Source organism: Plecotus auritus, assembly GCF_963455305.1.
Source record: "Plecotus auritus genome assembly, chromosome: 9".
NCBI lineage: Eukaryota > Metazoa > Chordata > Mammalia > Chiroptera > Vespertilionidae > Plecotus > Plecotus auritus.
Genome location: NC_137783.1, coordinates 36,531,744 through 36,551,096, shown reverse-complemented (window position 1 = coordinate 36,551,096; position 19,353 = coordinate 36,531,744). Strand labels below are relative to the sequence as shown.

General features: G+C 40.4%; 1 protein-coding gene across 16 annotated transcripts in view; it reads left to right on the top strand.

The window, feature by feature from the left end:
* ANK3 (ankyrin 3) overlaps positions 1–19,353 on the top strand; it is a 488,871-nt gene that overhangs the window by 245,205 nt on the left and 224,313 nt on the right. For 2 of the 16 annotated variants that reach the window (XM_080640920.1, XM_080640918.1), the window contains exon 1: positions 12,771–12,931. The exons of 13 other annotated variants lie outside the window; for them this stretch is intronic. In XM_080640920.1, the coding sequence (XP_080497046.1) occupies positions 12,896–12,931 (36 nt within the window). In that variant the 5' untranslated portion in view covers positions 12,771–12,895. Of the gene's footprint in view, positions 1–12,770; positions 13,212–19,353 lie in introns of those variants that run through there. One more of the 16 variants, XM_080640915.1, reaches the window with a different exon arrangement.

The following is a 19,353-nucleotide window of genomic DNA, read 5'->3' as shown; positions in this document are numbered from 1 at the left end:
TAGGTTTTAAAACTCCAAGGTAAATTATTTGTATAAATTTGATATGGTGAGTGACATTTCTTTGAAGCTCTTACGTATTTATGACCTTATGAGCATTTTTTTCATGGATTGGTATTTGGAGCCATAACTACAGCTCCTTATATAGTTGGTGATTTTATTACAGGCAGCCTTTCTGACCTCAGTTTACTTGTTTGTCAGACAGAGATAATACCTACTTTATAGAAATGCTGTATTAAAGTCAAACATAATTTAGTCAATGAGTTTGTTCGAGTAGACAAAAAAATCAGTTACATAGTATGGTAAAAGGTGATGAGTGCTGTGGAAAAAAAATAGACTAAGAAGGATGGGGATATTGGGGACAGGAATGGCGGTTAAAGAAGGTTGTCTGGGTAGTACTCTCTAAGTATGCAAAGTACTTGGTACATATCAGGTGTTCAGTAATAGTTGCCATATATGGATAAATTTGCCCGTCATGTGCAAATCCAAGCCCCTGTGATGGATGGATGGATGAGCTACATCTATGATAAAGATGTATAGGATAATTATAAAAGCATTTTCTCTTTCTATAAACAGTAATAATGGTAATTACAGCTATAATATGTGTTGAGCGCCTACTGTACATGTATATTAATTAACCTCTTTGTGTTACATATAATTATATACAATGGGCTTTTATTCCCTCTGAAAGCCCTATTGAGTAAAACTATTATTGTCCTCATTTTAAAGATAAGAAAACAGAGAAATAAGAGGCTGAGTAACTTGCTCAAGATGATGAGCCAGGAAGAGCTAGAGCGCATTTTAGACCCAGGGTTTCCAGCCGTGGGCAAACTACGGCCCGCGGGCCGGATCCAGCTGTTCTATCCGGTTCTCTTGCTCTCCCCTCCGCTCCTTTACTTTGAATTTATATTGGTTCACACAAACACTCCATCCATGCTTTTGTTCCGGCCCTCCGGTCCAGTTTAAGAACCCATTGTGGCCCTCGAGTCAAAAAGTTTGCCCACCCCTGGAAACCCTACAACCTGCACACTGAACCGTGGCAGACACTGCAACTGCATTTTTGATGAGTACATCTACTTTGCTCAGGGATCGTAAAATTGCCTAGCTTTTCTTCTTTATTTTTGAATGCATTAGACCTAGCTTTCCTTGTTCTCTTTCTGCTCCCTCACAGTTAACAATTTTTTACTGGGTAGAGTACCAGCCTGCCCCAGCGCCTGCCTTAAGAGCAGCTGAGAAGAATCCAGGGGTTCATGTGCACGCCCTCCTGGCTCTGCCAATTCAGGGAATTCTCGTGTCCTCCCTGCCTCTCCATAGAAGCTCCATGTGGGGACCTGGGTTTGTTTCAGCAGGCTTAGTGCTGAGGGAGCCCTGGGTCTCAGGAAATCCTATGTGCTCTGCTGACTGGAATAAATTAGGAAATCAAAAAGCTTCTCTTTAATATTTCCATCAGAATTAGTCTCCCTGAGTGCATGGAGTGAAAGCTGGAGAGATTCCAACCCTCCTGAAATGTAACCATCGGCTTTTACCTTCTTGCTTGTAATATCCAGCAGTGGAATCTCGCTGGAACACCTAAAATTAATCCTCAACCTGCTAGTTAGGGAGAGAAGGGTGGGGAATGGGACCAGCACACTCCTCGCTCAGTTAGACCGCCATGGGTTGCTGAGATTAGAACAGGAGTAGGGGAGGCAACAGCATATGTTTATTTTAGAACTTTCTCAAACCCCCTGGAACAAATTAAACAAATGGAACTAAATCTCCAAATTAAATTATTCCAAACATTCTCTTCACAGTGACAGGTGCATAGATTAGACAACTTCCTAGGTCATTTTTATTCATTATAATTTTTACAAACAACTCATTTCTAACAGTGATTTTGGCAGAATCACAGTGATTCTGGAACCTGTCTTTACTTTTTTAATCAGTATGTATTTGAATTATTGCAGTCTTACTGGACTCCAACTGGGGTTCAGTGCCAGAAATCTGGAAGGGCCCTTGAATCCACACAGGCAATCTGCTCATGTATTTCTTTTGTGCACCCTAGTGAAATGATATGTATTATTATAGATATTATATAGATTAAAAATGACACTTCATGAACGATTTAGATAAAACATAATGTAGTGTTCTAGGAAATAGTATAAAAACACAGCCAAGTGGGGAGTTCATCCTGTTTATCAGAGGAAGAATTTATAGATACTACTCAGCTTTTTCGTGTCTTGTCTTCCCTCTTCCTTTGGCCCCCATGGTTGTGACTGTTTGAAACTCTTCTACATCCTCCCTCAGCCCCCACCCTCCTGTGTAGTGCTAGGCCACACTGGGAAACAAGAAAAGGCTGGCAATGGGATTTGTAAACTGGAAGATTCTGTGTTATGGACGTTATTAGTAAGTGAATCATATCATTTCCTCTGTTTCCATAATGTTGTGGTTGGGAAGTCAAAGCTAGCAGAGGAGTTTTACCTTTAGACTTCATATCATGCAGCTTTTGACATGGCCCTCAGATCTGGATCACATGTTTTCCTCTTAGATCTGTCCTTCATAGTGGACTTGCAATTTTTTTTAATATATTTTATTGATTTTTTTACAGAGAGGAAGGGAGAAGGATAGAGTGTTAGAAATATCCATGAGAGAGAAACATCGATCAGCTGCCTCCTGCACACCCCCTACTGGGGATGTGCCCACAACCAAGGTACATGCCCTTGACTGGAATCAAACCTGAGACCCTTCAGTCCGCAGGCTGACGCTCTATCCACTGAGCCAAACCGGTTAGGGCTGGACTTGCAATTTTTAAATTAGTTTCCAACATATGAAAAATGGAGAGTTGCACTTAAAAACATCCAGATTCACAGCCTTTCTTAAACTATTAGAGGACCCATCTGTCAGTCTGAGCTGGGTGGGCCTGTACTTCCTCCATAAAGTGTTGATGCACCCTAGGAAAGCGAGGCTCGTGTTTTCAGTCCTGGTTATGTGCTTACAGTTTTATATTCATGAGATTGTTCCACAGAAAAGTGCCTATTCCTTTTCCGGTGAGTCACGCAATGCTCATGTGGCACACATTCCCAGGACGGTGCCCTCATTTGCACTTCTTGCCTGGCCCAGACCTGGCTCAATTTACATAATACAATTGAAAAATTGCTATTTTAAGGGTTAATGTAGTCAACTCCTATTGGGGTTAGTGCTCTGCAGGTTCTCCCTGGAATAACACAGCGTAAAGAGACTGTGCATTTCACTTAATGAATAACAGACTTCTTATGGTGTTATGAAAATTAACTAGGAAAATAAATGCACAGCGTTTAGCACAGTTCCTCTAATATATCATAGAGTATTCAGTTACTATCACTAGCATTATATATTTCTGTCTATGTTAAACACATAACTAGACATCACTTGATGAAAACTTTGTGATTTGACAATTTGACAACTTTTTTAAATTGATTCTCTCAAAGAATCTAATCAGTCTCCACCAATGTAATTGTTATTTATTCAGTCACTCAGTTAACATCAGCTGAGGACCAGGCACTGTTCTGGGTATGAGGGCTCCTGCAGTAACCAACCGGCTTCTTGTCCTGGAGGAGCTTGCGTTCTAGCGGGAAACAGACAAACTAATAGAGATTCATGCCAATTCACACAGAGGGAAGAGCCAGTAAGAAAAGTGAACCTGAGTCAGGAGCTAGGGTAATGGAGGAGGTGGGCTGGAGGGGGCTGTTTTTTTGTGGGTTTTTTGTTGTTGTTGTTGTTGTTGTTTTTAGCTAAAACATTTAGGATAGATGTCTCTGACAAGGTAACATCTGAGATGCTGGAATCAATTCGACGTGATTAGTAAACTGTTCATTGTCATCTGTTGAAATATTCTTGGGGTGTTTTTTTGAGACTTTTTCTTTCTACAGAAATATTTCTGTAACTATTGAGTGTGTTATAATAGCTGAATTAAATGAGGATGGTTTGAAAGTACAGGGAGGAATATTTTAGGGAAGTGCTGAGCTGCAGGGGGAGAGCCAACGTCAAAGATAGACCAATTAAAGAGGCAAAAAAATCGAGTGCTTGGTGGTTAAAGAGGTTCAAGAGGAAATGGATGGGCTCTGGAGGACAGGTAGGGAGATAAGCATTGGACAGCAGGAGAAAACCTGTGTATTCCAGCATACCCTTGCCCGTGGTAAAGAGAACTAACGATAGAGTGAAGTCAGCACTTTTCCCTATTCTCTGCACAAAATGTTATCCACCAGAGTCAAGTGAGGCTCATTTTTTTTTCAATCCTGACTGTCATTTTAGGGCATTATATTTTATATGGTTGTTTCACAGAAATGTGCTCATTTCTCGTCCGATGACTCACGTATTACTCAAAAGGCACTGGCTTCCTGTAACTTTGAAACTCCCAAGTCTTGAGGCTATTTCTGCAGCAGTAGTGTTGACTCTTAACAAAGCCACAGCTCCTGTCGTCCCCAGGGCCCTGGCGGTGAGTGCCATTTCCAGACTGGGCACACTCAGTTCTGTTCTGGTCAGGCCATAAGCACGGTCCAGGTATTGTGCTAAGTGAAAGAGGTACAGAGTGGAATAGGACACCTGTCCCTGGAGATTAACTGCTACCCAAGACTGATGATCTCTGCAAGATCCCCGCCACGTCTGTTCTATACCCTGGGGAGGATTTGGGGCTCTCATGTGGGATTCACTGATGACTGTCAATCATGGAGCTACCAAGCCCACTGTCTACCAAGGCCAGGCTGGAGGACTAGAGGACATACCCCGCTGAAGGGCACATCTTTGGCTTACCTACAGCTGGTTGTACCATATGGAAATGAAGGGCTGGTTTTGCCAAAACATCTGTTTTTTTGTTTTGTTTTGTTTTTGTTTTGTTTTAGAAAAGGTAGATACCTGGCTTTCCAAGTAAAAAACTTCCTTGTGACTGTTGGTAATACATTAGAATTTTTTAAATTGCTTTGAAACCTTAATGAGGGTTTTAATGAAGGAAGATTGGACAAGTCATTTTTCTTGGTACAGGTTTGTCATCAGAAAAACTGGTTCCTATTGTTCCATCCAGGCCTAAGATACCGTGTTTACCTTTTGGAGACATCAAGTGAATTCTGAGGTGACAAGGTCATTAGGCAGTGGACCCTTGCCCACCTTGCCTGCACAGGCCACAGGCCCCTTGTGGGAACAGAGCATCCTCACTTCTGCCTTTCTGGACCATTAGTAAATGTATTAATAGGGAGTAGATACTTCCAACATTCAACAGATGCGTAATGAGGGCTTGTTCTGTGCCCAGCCTTGTGCCAGGTACCATCCTTGAGCCATCTTGATGTGGATAAAGAGACTTGTTCTTTCCAACTCTGAAATGCAGAGTACTCAGCCCCCTGCTGGTCTCCAGAATAAGACCTCAATAATTGTTAGCTTTCCACTCCCCTTCCCTAGGAGGTGGAAGGGGTGCATTCTTGTCTAGCTGCCACTTCAGCAGTTCCCATGTGAGAACAAATGATCTTCCCTTTCTTCCTAGTTCATCTACATGCTGTTTTGACTGCATGCTGTGTTTGAGCCAGTAGCCAACAGACCTCCATCTGGTTTAGGAGATATGAAAGCAGGGATGTGTCCACAAGTCTTTGCAATGAAACAACCACCACCACAAGGTGGCCTTTCTCCACCAAGTCTGGCATTTTGATGAGAGGAGCTCTTTTTCTCATCTCTGACAACTGACTACTGCTTCCCAACCACCCCCCGCCCCCCCCCCCCCCCCACTTCTCCTCTGTGGCCTGAGAGAGATTAAGGATGGTTGGAATGCGGGCCGGAGTCATTAAGTGTTCTCACCCCTTAGAACAAAACACATGACATACGCCAGATCTTTCTGCAGAGCAGCAGACCATCATGTGACTTGCTGCACTCGATCGTTTCAGTTCCAGAGTTGAAGAAAAGGACACTGCAGATAGGAATGATGTGGGAAGACATTTAGTAATATGCCCCCTTTTTGAATTTCTTGGGGTGGGGGGATTCAGAAAGGAGATGGCTTCAATAATTCCATCATTATACACTGTACACATTGGAAGTTAATTGTGTTAGAATCTGGAGCTCAACATGACAGCAGTCAAATTGCAGTCTGTCTGCCATAGGCATCAGAGTTACTGAGTCTACAGTTGCTTCTTTATAACTTAGTCATATTGATTTATTAAATTGTTCCCTATTTCCTGAACTTTTTGTTGATAGATGCATTTTGGTTCCTCATATTAAACTAGTATTTACTTTTTTCCCCTAATGTATCCAAAGCATGCATAATTTCTTCCGAAGAATAATTTTCTTGATGAATAGTGTTTTGTGTTCATAAAAGACAACCAGTTTTCTTTAAAGAATTAACCATTAACATGTTTCATATAGAGTGTGTGTTTTAAATCAGTTCCTGGAAAAAGTTTCTTAGTTCCTTTTACTTGTGGGTGAAAATCTGTCATCCATAAGCGAGACTCAGAATGAGAGCATAGCAATTAGATCTCTGGAAACCTAGGTCATTGTATACGTTTGTGTGTACACACACACATTTTAACTCTATGCCATAAGATTTTTAAAGAAATTGGGTAAACTGATTTCTGCCTGATAAAACACAATTTAGCAACTGTGGGGCGATTGATTTTGCAGAATTAAGTCCCATTTCTCTTTCTAACCTTTTGTTTCTTCCTTTCTGATGTCTTAAATTGGTAATTTTTAAAGAGTTGTCATATTTCTGCAACTGGTTTATTTGTGTGTGTGTTGGGGCTTTTATTCATAAGTGTTGTATAGAGTATGTTAGTGTTCGAAATGCTCATTTGTAGCTTTGCACAGAATCTTTATTCTATCGGCCTCATTTGCATATAGAGCCATTTGCAGAAGTGGGGCAGGAGGGAGGGGAGTGTATTTGAGTCCATCTGTTCCAGTGGTCGGCAAACTCATTAGTCAACAGAGCCAAATATCAACAGTACAACGACTGAAATTTCTTTTGAGAGTCAAAAACCGACCTCTGCGCATGGGCCACGAAGTTTCAATCGCACTGTATGTGCGCGCCCACGCGTAGTATTTTGTGGAAGAACCACACTCAAGAGGCCAAAGAGCCGCATGTGGCTCGCGAGCCACGGTTTGCCGACCACTGATCTGTTCCATTTCTCCTGGAATATAGATTTTGAGGGGTATTATGACAGTGGGACTTGGGGATCAAGTGGTATGTGCGGATGAGGGTCTGAGGCTGTGAACTCGGTAGGAGGAGCATCCCTGATGGAAACAGTCTTCCAGACATCCAGTTCCAGGGGAATTTGTAACTACTTTCTGTTGGACATAAACCAAGCCTCTGAGGTTCAGTGAGCTGGTCATTTCCATGATAGGATCGGTTGTTTTACTAAACGTAACCCTGAGGTAGCTGCTGCTGTCCTTGCCTACATAGGGTGTGACTGGAATTTCGATGGTGGAAGCTTTAAGTCCTGGAAATGGAGAGAAAGGGGAGAGAGAACCACCTCCCTGACCACATTGTCTCCTTACCCTCACCACATTCAACCCCTGACCCCACAGACCCCACAGGGGCCATCCAAAATCAGGTTGCCTCCAGCGCCAAGGGTCTCCTATCCAAACTGGGTCTCTAATTTTTTTTTTTTTTTGCCCTTATTCTTGTTTGTTTCTCTGCTGATAAAGAAGAGGAGACTATGCCCTGATGGAGATATGGAAACTATTGAGAACAGCCAATCCAGATTACATTGCTGTTTGAAAGCTCCCTTGTAGATTAGTGCATTTGCCCTCTTAAAAGTTCAATGAGCTGCTTTTTCCATGTGTTCCTGTGAATAATGCCTGTGTCATGGCCTCAGTGGGAAAGAAGGGGGAAAACAAGGAAAAGAGAGAGCACACTTTGTTACTACAAGTTTTCAGGAGTCACGTCAGTGATGTAATGCCGTCATTATTTTTTCTTTTTAAAAAATATTTTATGGTTATGCTTTTGAACAGAGAATTATACAGAATCTAGGTCCCTAATATTTTGTGTGTGACACACGAAGAGGATAGAACATATATTAATGCTTTAAATTATTGCATGAGAAGAACATGGTGTTTTGTGTTGTATAAAGCTAATGGGAGAATGCATCCTACTGGGGTTTCTGTCACTTTTCAATCTCAGGGATCAGACAGCATGCTAGGCACACAGCATACTCCACCACCTTTCAAAAAAAAAAAAAAAAAAAGGCACCATAGGGACACAAGCTCCCAACCCCTGGCAATAGATCAAAAGTGAGCAAACTTTCTCTGAAAGGGGGCTGATGGTAAGTATTTTAGGGTGGGTTTTTTTGTTTGTTTTATTATTTTTTTTTTGTATGTGTTTTTTTAAATCCTCACCTGAGGATATTTTTTTCACTGATTTTTAGAGAGTGGGAAGGAGGGAGAGAGACATCAGCATGAGAGAGACTCCTCGACTGGTTGCCTCCTGCTTGTGCCCCGACCAGGGGCCAGGATCCACCCATGCCTGTGGCTGGGAATGGAACTCACCACCCTTTGGTCCACGAGCTGTCGCTCCAACCACTGACCCAAACCAGCCAGGGCAGTGTTTTAGGTTTCGTTGGCCATACAGTATCCCGCATACAATAGAACTTCATTTGTAAGCACTGAAATCTAAATTGACACATGTCACAGACTATTATTATCACTTTAATTTAGCCCAATCACTTAAACAGGTTAAAGCCAGTTTTAGTACACGGGCTGCAGCAGGTCACTTTTGTCCTGTGGTCGCAGTATGCAGCCCCCCTGTTCTGGATATTAGCAACATCTCAAGACAAACCGACTCACAGTGCAAACGTTAGCATGAGGGTGGCCCATTTTCAGAATGGACAGGATGGGAGGGGGCAGCTCTCAGGCATTTGTTGCTGGGTCTGGAAACGATATGTGAAGAAGTGGGATTTCAAAACTATTTCAGCACAAACACGAAAATCCTCTTTCTCTTGCATGAAGTGGTTTCTGACAGTGAGGATTATGTCTGAAATCTACTGAACATGCAGATACTACCACCTCCCTGGGTTCCTCTGTGCCTCCTCCCACCTTCCTGAAACATCTGTGGGGTCCCTACTGTGTGGAGCCCTTGGTTAGACATCAGTGACTGGAAGCCTCTAGACAGCACAGAGCGTTCACAGGCTGCGGGCAGAGCCAGAGGAGTGAGTGGAGGATCTCACACACAGGCCAGCAGCCTAGCCTGTGGGGAGGGAGGCACAGCATGCCACATCCCCCCACATCCCTGGCACCAGCCCTGCACACCACCCAGACCTTATCCCCCGCTCGCAGAGAGGACCTCACCGGCCAGTCCCAGCCAGATGGGTCATGATTCAGGGGAGCTTGACATGAGCAGACACAAGATCCTTGGTTCCTCCTAGTTGGCAACTAGGACTGATGGAAAAGGCCATCTAAGCCACTCTGTATTTTTAAGAAGAGTTTTACCAGGCTTTGCTTTGAGCCATTGGCTCTCCCGTACGCAGCCTGATGCACATTTCTTTTCCTTAGTCTGAGCCCTCAAATGATAAATACCTGAGGCGATGCTTCTACAATCATTTTCATGAGCATTGCCCTCCTTGGTGGAGCAGCACTGTGGCACCTTGGAAATCGCAGGTAGAAGCTCGTTTTGTAAATTCAGTCACTGAGTAAACAGCCTAAGCCTTTTTGCTTGTTAAAGGACTACCATCATGAATTCGGGACATAGCAACCTCCTAGATCCACAGTGTGCCATCGTGGAACCACTCCAGGCTTCTGTCTCTTCATCGTTAAAGTGATGGGCTTTGATTAAATGATCTCTGAGCCTGTGTTTCATTGTACTGCTTATCTTTTGTGTAAAAAAAAAAGTATTTTTAAATATTAGTTTTCCTTGAGGTGGGACTCACCTTGTTCTCATGAAATGAGGTAGAAGATGGTACCATCTTATCCTACTCTGGAGTGTTTGGTTTTTAGTGGACCCAGTGCACTCTGGGTTCGGGCCACACCAGCCTCCCATGCAGCCCATGCTTACCATGTGGGAACTTGAGCTCCCATCACTGCTTCTCCTTTTGCAGCTGCAGTATCTGTGAGATGAGCAGCGAAAGTTTGGGGAACAAAATGCCCTGGCCAGGGGGTGGGTTGGAAGACACAATTATGGGAATTATTACTCTTCTTATTTACTGTCATTATACAGGGTTTGTTGTTGTTTTTCGAAGAGCCCCACAGAAAGGTTGAAACAGTTGGGATTATTTACCCTAGGGAAGAGAGGACTGGAGGGGAAGAGGACAGTTCAACGATGGTTTTGAATATGAACACAGGAGATTAAGAAATTGGTGGGAGAGATCTAAATTAGATGTGAGGAAGCCATGCCTTCCTTAGGGGAGGTCTGGGTGGATAGGGACTTTGATGACCTTCCTGGAGCCAAAGTCTTGCTTTCTGATTTCCATTATGCACAGTAGGGACTGCCTATGGGATCAGAGCGGCAGATCCACAGGCCTGGACTCCCAGGCTCCCTGCATCCTGATATAACCAGGTGTGGTTAGCACCAGACATAGCAGAAAAGAAATGTGGCAAATGTCACTGGAAGGAAGTCGGCAACCCCAAAGGAAAAGGCCGGGCCTGGGGGTGTGGCAGGGGTTTGATTGGAGAATAATTTGCTCTTAGTTGGGCAGCCCTGGGCCTGGAGGTGGTGAGGATTTCTTAAGCCAGCCTCACCTCCTGAGCATCAGCCGACGGGACCCTCCCCCTGTCCGACTCTGTCCCCCACCTAACTTGAGCCTGCAGCAGGCGGACCAGACTTGCTATGTTCCAGAGGTGACTCTGGCTCCATCTCATGTGCCAGTCCAGAAACAGGCACAGATGACCAGGGTGATGGTTTCCCGCCAAAGCCTAGTTTCCAGCACATACTAGGTGCTCACCTGCATGTGGTGATACATAAATGACTGAATGTGGGAGAGAGAGATGATGTACAGTCCATAGTGAACAAACTCCCCAAGTATTTCAGAGCCATGCAGGTCCCCTGCCAGAGTGTCATACAACCCCTCTTGGGTGTCACATGCCCTGCTGGAGTGTCACACTCCCTTGGGAGTCACTAGCACTATGGTCAGAAGCATAACACTGAGAACAGAGGCCCAAATTCAAATGCTTCTGGACAGCCGGGTCCCTAATGTCAAGGAGTAAAACAGACTTTACTGGTAGGACAGTGGGGAATACAGTGTTCTTTAACAAAAATGAAAAACACAGGACCTCTAGATTTGGGCATAAAATTTCTCAATTTTTAAGTGTTAACAACATAATATATTTTAAAACACAATGAGGGCTAAGGAAACATTTATTTGCACTAGTGTGTGACTTTCCCTTTAGAGTCATAGAATTAGATTCAAATCCTGATGCTTGCTAGCTGGTGACCTTTGCAAGTTATTTAACCTTTCTGAATTTTAATTTCTGCCTCACAAATGTGGAGGTAAAGATTACTTCACAGCATAGCTATGAGGACTAAAGGGAAATATGTAAGAAATTTTTATAGTGCCTTGTATGCAGAGTACTTAATAACTATTTAACAATGTATTAATATATGATTGTATTATTAGATTGAACCATATGAAATTGCTGTTATACACATGGCTTGACCTATAAAAATGGCAATTTCATATGGTTCAATATAATAGTAATATAAAATCATATCCTGTAGACATTATTTTATTATTATTAACATTAAGCTTTGCCACCCACTTCCTAAACACATACATACTTTTTTCTTTATTTTTTTTTTCTTAAACATATACTTATGTGTCCTGCTGTATTTCCCCCACAGCACTTACCCTGGTGATCATATGCAAGGACTTATTTATTATGTTTATGGCTTATAGTCTGTCTGCCCCACCCTGCTGGTATATACGCTTCATCAAGGCAGGGATTCCGCTCTTTTTGTTCATCATCCTTCTCTGCCCGCCCCACCCCAGCACCTACAAGAGTAGCACATAGTAGGCTCTCTGTAAATGTGTGTTGAATGAATAGACTTAGGTACCGGCCTTCCCAGATTGAATTCAGTCCACCAGGGACACCTTCCTTGAAGCCTCGCAGGTTTGAGGGAGCTATTGGTTGGCACCATTCTGAATAAAACAAATGTCATTTCTTATGATGGTGGGTTTTTCAGGACTTTGACTCTTGAACTCAAGTATAAGACTATTAAAAAGATGCCTAAGGATTATGTGCCCCCAAATCTGAAAAACTGAATTCAATTAGTTAGGTAAATAAACAAACAACACACCAGAAGCATTCCATGGTATTTTTTTCTGGTTTGACACCTGAGTTTTGTATATACTGCTGTATTTTTTAAAAGATCATCAGTTGTATTTGCCCTCGGATAGAAGAAAATTAGCTTTATAAGGTAACTCATTGGCAGTACAATATGCTTTCCCTGTGTGTACCCACACATGTATTCAGTGGTAAAGCTAAAGAAGTGAAAGAAATGGAGTTTAAAAATCCCACTAGTGAAGGGCAGGCCTGACAAGTCCAGAGAGCCAGGAGAAAATGGTGGCTTTGTCTTCTGAAGGAATGTCAGAGGAGCCTGTGTACAGAGGAAAGTGCTGATAAGCGGAATGACAAAAGCTGGTTTCATGAGTGGTTCCCAGCAGCCAGGGTACGCTTCCAGCTGATCGCCCTGCTATTTTCGGTATTCCCCCTATCATGACTGAATACACAGAGCTTGACTGGAGGCCACAAATATGGTAAGTCCTGGGGAATTCTGGGAGGTGCCACATTATTTGTAAGGCACCTTCTGTACTCTTGGCTGCTCCACCCCCCTTTAAAGAGTTAAGAAAATTCTGATCAGCTCCTACCCCTTTACTAGGAGGCCGGGGAAACCTTTACATTCCCCAAGGCAGATATTTTTAAACTCGATGCTCTGTCCAAAGTGTTAACTAATTGAGTTATCAGGTTTCATACTTGGCCACACAGAATGGCAGTGGAAGAGGGAGAGACCTTCCCAGAACAAGTAAGCATTTACAGTTTCGGAACGAATTGCATTTTCCTTACAGAAGTGCTGCTTTGGCCTGGCTAGCCGAACCTTTTTTAAAATGTTGGCTGCTGATAGGAAGGAAGCTGGCCTGTCTGCACCATGGATCGTCTCGTTCAGTGTGTGGGGGACAGTGGGCTGTCCTTTCTTTCTGTTTTGCCCAGAACTGGATTGTAGGTACGTTTTTGCCTCTGATGTCTTTGGAGTGTGTCAGCTCAGGCCTGTCTTACGAGGATGCTTAAGGAAATACAAAGAGATGGTGAGTGGTTCGGGGTGCAGGAAGGCCTAAGTGGACCCAGGAGTGTAAGAAGGTTTAAGTCTTCCCACTTTTCTCAAGAGAAGTCTGTGGGCTTTACAACTCAGCTTTTTCTGATGCATTAATTGCAAGGGGGAATATGGAATTTTAGAGTTTGGAGAGAAAACACCATACAGTTAAAATTTGTTTTGGAAACTCATATAAATGGTAGACGGAAGATGTAATTAGAGGTTGGAGATTATACTTTTATTTTTTTTTAAATAGATTTGCACATAGGTATAAATATGTCATCTCATTTAATCATTGTAAGGAATCAGCACAGTGAGCCAGTTTTCCCTTAAGGGTTACTACATGAGAAGTAAGAGTAATATTTGCTTTATATTATAAAATTTTGAAGTTAGATTCTAAGGGATTCATAGAATACTGTTTAGGTTATGACATAGTTCAAGATGTCATGTGATCTTTTGTTTTTGTCTCTTCAGTTAGTACAATTTAACTATGAGAACATACATGTATTATATGTTATTTGCTATTAACACAATATATTCAATCTCTTGAACATAAACATGAACATTCTGTTAGCAAAATTGAGTAAAATGGTCATAATGACTAGGAGGAGACATTGAGGACATTGGTGATAGTTCTAACATCAGATAGGCAGGTATGCTAGTGGTTTTGAGAAAAGAACTGTCATTTCCTAGTGTTACCTTATTTTAAATGGGTTCATTTTTAATCTTTGTATTCTTAGAGATAGGTCTTTTAGCAAAGAATATTCTTTCATGGCTTTTCCAGAATGTTGCTGTATTGTAGGGTAGACATTTATGAGATTTTAATCTGAATGAGATTTTGCAAACATTATGGGTGCCTCAGGAAAAAGCCTTTGCAGGTTAAACTTTGAGATTCACAAATGAGATAAAACTATTGTCCATGAATCCCAGACATTCATTATGATTTACTAGTAATATAAGTATATTGGTAGATGAGTCCTAAAAATCATGTCACTCTAAAAATAATCGACTCACCCATCGAGAACTCTGCGCTGTGGTGAAGGTTGAATTGTGGGTGTACATTCTGTTCCATTAGTTGTGGAACTGGAAACTTTGCATATAATCATAATGACATTTGCTGATTACCTAGTGAGGCTGGCTTTGAGAAATACTAATAGCTAGAAAGTTTTGAGTGAAGTGCACATATAACAAACCTTGCAGAATGTACCTGACAAGCTTTGGCTTTTTAGGAATTAATGAGTTAATTAAAAAAGAAAATCTGAGATCTGAAAGGAAAGCTCCAATAAAAGCAGACCATGTTGTTTCTGCCTGATGTCAGAATAGATCAACTAAATGGTGAAAGCATTTGATCTCAGCCCATATGTGCAGCGTTTTCTGTTTTGGTGGGCATGCTGTCTAAAAAAAGAAATTATAATAAAATGACAGACTGAATTTTAAATTATCCTGCCCTAAGCAGTGACTCTGGAAGGGCAGTGACCCGACACATCACACAGAAGTCCAGTCACAACAGAGTAGCATATATTGTTGTTGCACTGGGCTTAGCTGGACAATGAATAAGAATTATCTGTCTCCTGTTTTCATCTCTGACTTCAATGGGAAACTGAACAGTCTCTCTGCATGAGCTGGACTATGGATAAAATCCCTGCAAAGAGGGTATAGTAGATAATTACATTTTCACACATGCTCATTAATGCCTCCTACTGCTTCTATTTGGCTTGTGGTTTCTATGGTATTGTTTAGAGATTTTTCTATAGGTTAGCTTAGTCTGTTTTGGAAGAAACTTTCAGTGATTTTACAACTTGTTATTGTGAGCATTTCTAGCACAAACCTTCTAGAAAAGTAGATGCATGTGTATCTTTACCAATTTTAGAGATTCTCCTGGGTGGTTAATAATCAAGTATTTATGGAAGAACTAGTTCTGCCATAAGTGATTGATGAAAATTTAACTCTTAAACTTGAATTCTTAGATAATGCTCATTTTAAGAAAGCTAGACTCTAATATTGAGCAAAGCTCGAATTAATACAATTTTAAGTGCATTTTAGAGGCAGCTAAAGATCTTTCAATAGCTGGGAATTATTTTTATTTGTAAAGGTATTCATATAGAAATTCTTGCTATTATTTCGTTTTCTATCTTCCAACTCAGATGTGTTCTATTTTGTTGTTCTGGTTTTCAATACTCAATTAAAATGCATATTTAATTATTAGTAAAATCCATAATTTTATTGTTGATAAATTTTACTTAAGGATGTTGGGGCCAAGTAGAAAATTTATAAGTCAAACTCAAGGAATCACTAAACCTGTCTTTTTTGCTGCTGAAACTATCTGTAGTTTCTTGTTTTGAAATGGAAATTTTAAATTCTGTAGTATGATATTTGCTTTATCAGCTAACTCTTTTCTTCTATGTGAAACTATAAATATACCACCTCTTCTTATAAAATGGGTAATAATCAAGTTTAAGCAATATTTATAAGACAAAAGAGAATTAAAATCTTAAGTGTCATGTCTTTCGGAATAGTCAGTCACAAAGTAAAATATCTTTGCCAACTCTTAATCCTAATGCAGATATTTGTTATTTTCTACTGTTGTCCTAAGACTTATTATAAAATCTAGTAAAAATTACACTGTCTTCTAATTAGAGCACTGGTAAACTTATTAGAATATATAACGTATTTTAGGGTAGATAGCTATAGTTGATAATTTATCATTTATTAAGTTTAAAACCTAGAAAGAATTTAATTATTTTAGGAGCCACTTTTGAATATCATATGGCATAAAGATCTATGTGGACATTCATGAGAGATGCTCATTAGTAGAGAATAATTTTGGGAAGTAAATGCTATTTTTTTTTTTTTTTGTCAAGTGATGAGTGATGTGGCCAATTCAAAAAGTATGAAAAGTAAATATTTAAAATTGCTTTGCTTCAGTTTTATTTAGTCTTGAATTCTTGATTATATTGTGTTCTGACTCAGCATCATTTTGATATAGTACTGATTTACATATTTCTATAATTTAATGATTACTTTGTTTATAGTTTGAAAACACGTGTGTCAATAAGCAAAATTTTACTTTGAATTCTGTAGCTTTCTAAACACAGACGGTGTCTTTGTCATCTTTTGATCCCCTGCGCCTGGCACATATTAAGCACTCAATAAATAATTTGTTAGAACTTTAAACAAATCCTCATCTTTAAAGAGTGCAGCCTCTTGTAATTTTAAGCATCTCATCAAAAGAGTATTTGAATTCAGTTGCAAGTAAATTTAGTTGCAACTTGGTATTACTTACATAGCTGAAAAGGAGCCCCCCAAATTGAATAGCTTTGATTTAATTTAATGTTTATCCTTCTGGCCACCATTTAGTCTTATAAGAGACAATGGTTTAAAGTACATAAATATTTTTAAATATTTTAAACAGAAAAAAATGCATTAATTAACATTCTTTAGTAATCAAAATTAGATTGTTTTCCAGTCTAGATGTTTCCCAGAACACAGGATCTGTATCTATAGTTGTGCTTACACAACAATGACAAGTTGTCTGTAAAGAATTTGTATGCTATCTTTTTGACATGGCGTCACCGATTGCAATGGGATGCGTTGTTCATTTCTCACATGTCACTTCCACGAACGTTAAATTGACATTCTGAGGACAGTGTTATTCACTGGAAAACTGTAGTAGCATCAAAGTATTTGGAGTGTGTGGACATGGTCACTTGGAAGGCTCCATCCTATCAGGGAGAGACTGAGACAAGGGGATGAGCAGGCAATAAGCAGGCAGTGATTCACGAGATCCTGGTCTGTACTTTGCAAAAATAGCAGCGCTGCTTTTATTGACTAGTAGACCTGGCCTGCCTGTTCAATTGTGGCTCTTGCCTAAGTTATTCTGTTAGGCGGTCGTAGGCCTCTGTGCCATGAGGTAAGTCTTTGTTGACAACTTTGTTGTAGACCAGCCACTCGAAGTGTGGGCAAGAACCCCTGAGCATCCCTGAGGCCCTTCCAGAGCACTCCACTTCTTGTGAGGTCCCCCCTTTTCTAACTACATTATCTATAGGAGGCCATATTTCCTTCACATACTCCAAGCTAAACAACAGATGGTCACAAGTTGAATGTAGAAGTTGATAGGAGAATCTGTCTTCTATTTTCGGACATTGAGATTTGCAAAACTACAAAACAGTACATGTTTTGAAAGATAGTTATTTTTCATAAGATACATATGTTATGTTACTGTGTAATAACTGTTTTTGGAATGTTAAAATAAATATTTGTTTAATTCTCAGTTTTATCTTCTAACATAGGAGATAACAATAGTTATAACCCTCTTAATCAAAAGCTCTTTAGGGAACCTCAATAATACTTTAAGAGTGTAAAGGGATCCTGAGGCAAGTTTGAGAACCACTATTCTAGACAGATTGCAATGCAAACATTCCCTGGCCTTGTTTACCTAGTTACTGAAAGCATTGGTTAAATAAGGTCAAACTCCTGAGTACAGTTTCTGTGTGACCAGTTATACTCACTGGACTCTCATGACCATAGCCATAGCCATAGCCACGCAAGCTAAAAATAATAATTTAAGAAATGTTAACTGATAATAAGGTATACTATTAGTTGAGGGCCAGCTGTGTAGCAGGCCATTTCTAACTGCTTTCCGTATAGTAGCTCCCTTAATCTTATCAAAACCCTGTAAGTTAAATTTTACAGCTATTCTCATTTTACAAATTGGGAGACTATGGTACAACCTGTTTATGTACCTTGTCCAAGGTCACATGGTTTGTAAATTGCAGAGCCAGGTTTTGAACTGAGGCATTATGGCTCCAGATTCCGAACTCTGAAATCATCAAACTATACTGACTTGCTGATAGATCACTTTCTATCTTCAAACACTTAAAAAATATGTATGGATATGCTAACCCCGATTTAGCACCTTCATTTTTATACAGAAAAGGCAGCTCCTTAGATATGAGTCTTTACTCCCTGTGTTAGCTCTGAGTACCTGAACAATGGGGTTAAGTCTATTCTTCTGTGTTTCACTTTATGTAATAAACACATCCTTCTTCATTATCTTTACTACATGTTTTCATTGTACTTTGAAAAATATCTTCTGCACATCTGGGCACTACATGCTTTTTCTCTGTCTTCCATTTTATTGCACTCAATGTAAAGTTGTTAAGTCTTCTATTTATAAATCTTGTCCAGGAAACATACAAATGTGGCCTGAAGATTATTTAAGATTCACAAATCAGCCTATCAATCTGTTTCCCTGTCTATCTACCTCTGAGTTCCACTAGTGAACTAGTCTAGTTTTAAATATATTCTTTATTCCTTCAAATATGAACTTCTTCAACTATGTTTTCACTAAGAGCGACTAAGATCTCCCGGTTGATCGTAGACACAGGTAGAAATGAGCAATTTAAATGGAAAGAGCAGTAGCATCTTGGTATATGGGTTTTAAAATGAATCAGTATGGAAACATCGTCACCACGAGCCCCTAAAAAGGCCTATGGTTTCACCTACCAGCAAGGCTCCAGCTGCACCAGCTGGCACACATCCTTGTGGGATGATACATTCAAGAAGCCTTCCTCTCACTCACTAACACCTCCTTTCTCTCTGGTGCCGTGGGCCTCACCCTTCAATTTCTCTGGGCTTTCAAGCCCAGACTTCTAATTATCTGACCAGGAAGCTCAGTCCAGAGTATTGTGATTTCCTGGCTGATTCCCACCATATAAAGTACATTTATGTGTTAGAAGAAAATAGTTATGTTCATAGTATTGTCTGTCCTCCTAAAAACCAAGCTATTTATTTCCTGGTATCAAAAAGAAAATAAACAACTGTTGGGAAAATGTTTGTCTACTTAAGTAAATTCTTTCTCTTTTCTCCTGATATCTAGATCAATTTTAGCTTATCACTGTTTTCAGTTGCTATATTTAAAATGTGAACAGTTCCCTGGATTAAATATTTTAGGACGCATGCCAGTACCTCCTACATAATAAGGATCCTTAGGCATGAAGCCCTGACATCCTTTTTCTGATTCATAACATACCAAATAAATGAAAAAATCCCAAACAGTTGACATGTTTTATATAATCTACCATGTGTAATGCCAGAAGTAACTGCTATGCCTTTCCTAAGTGATATGTAGCAATATC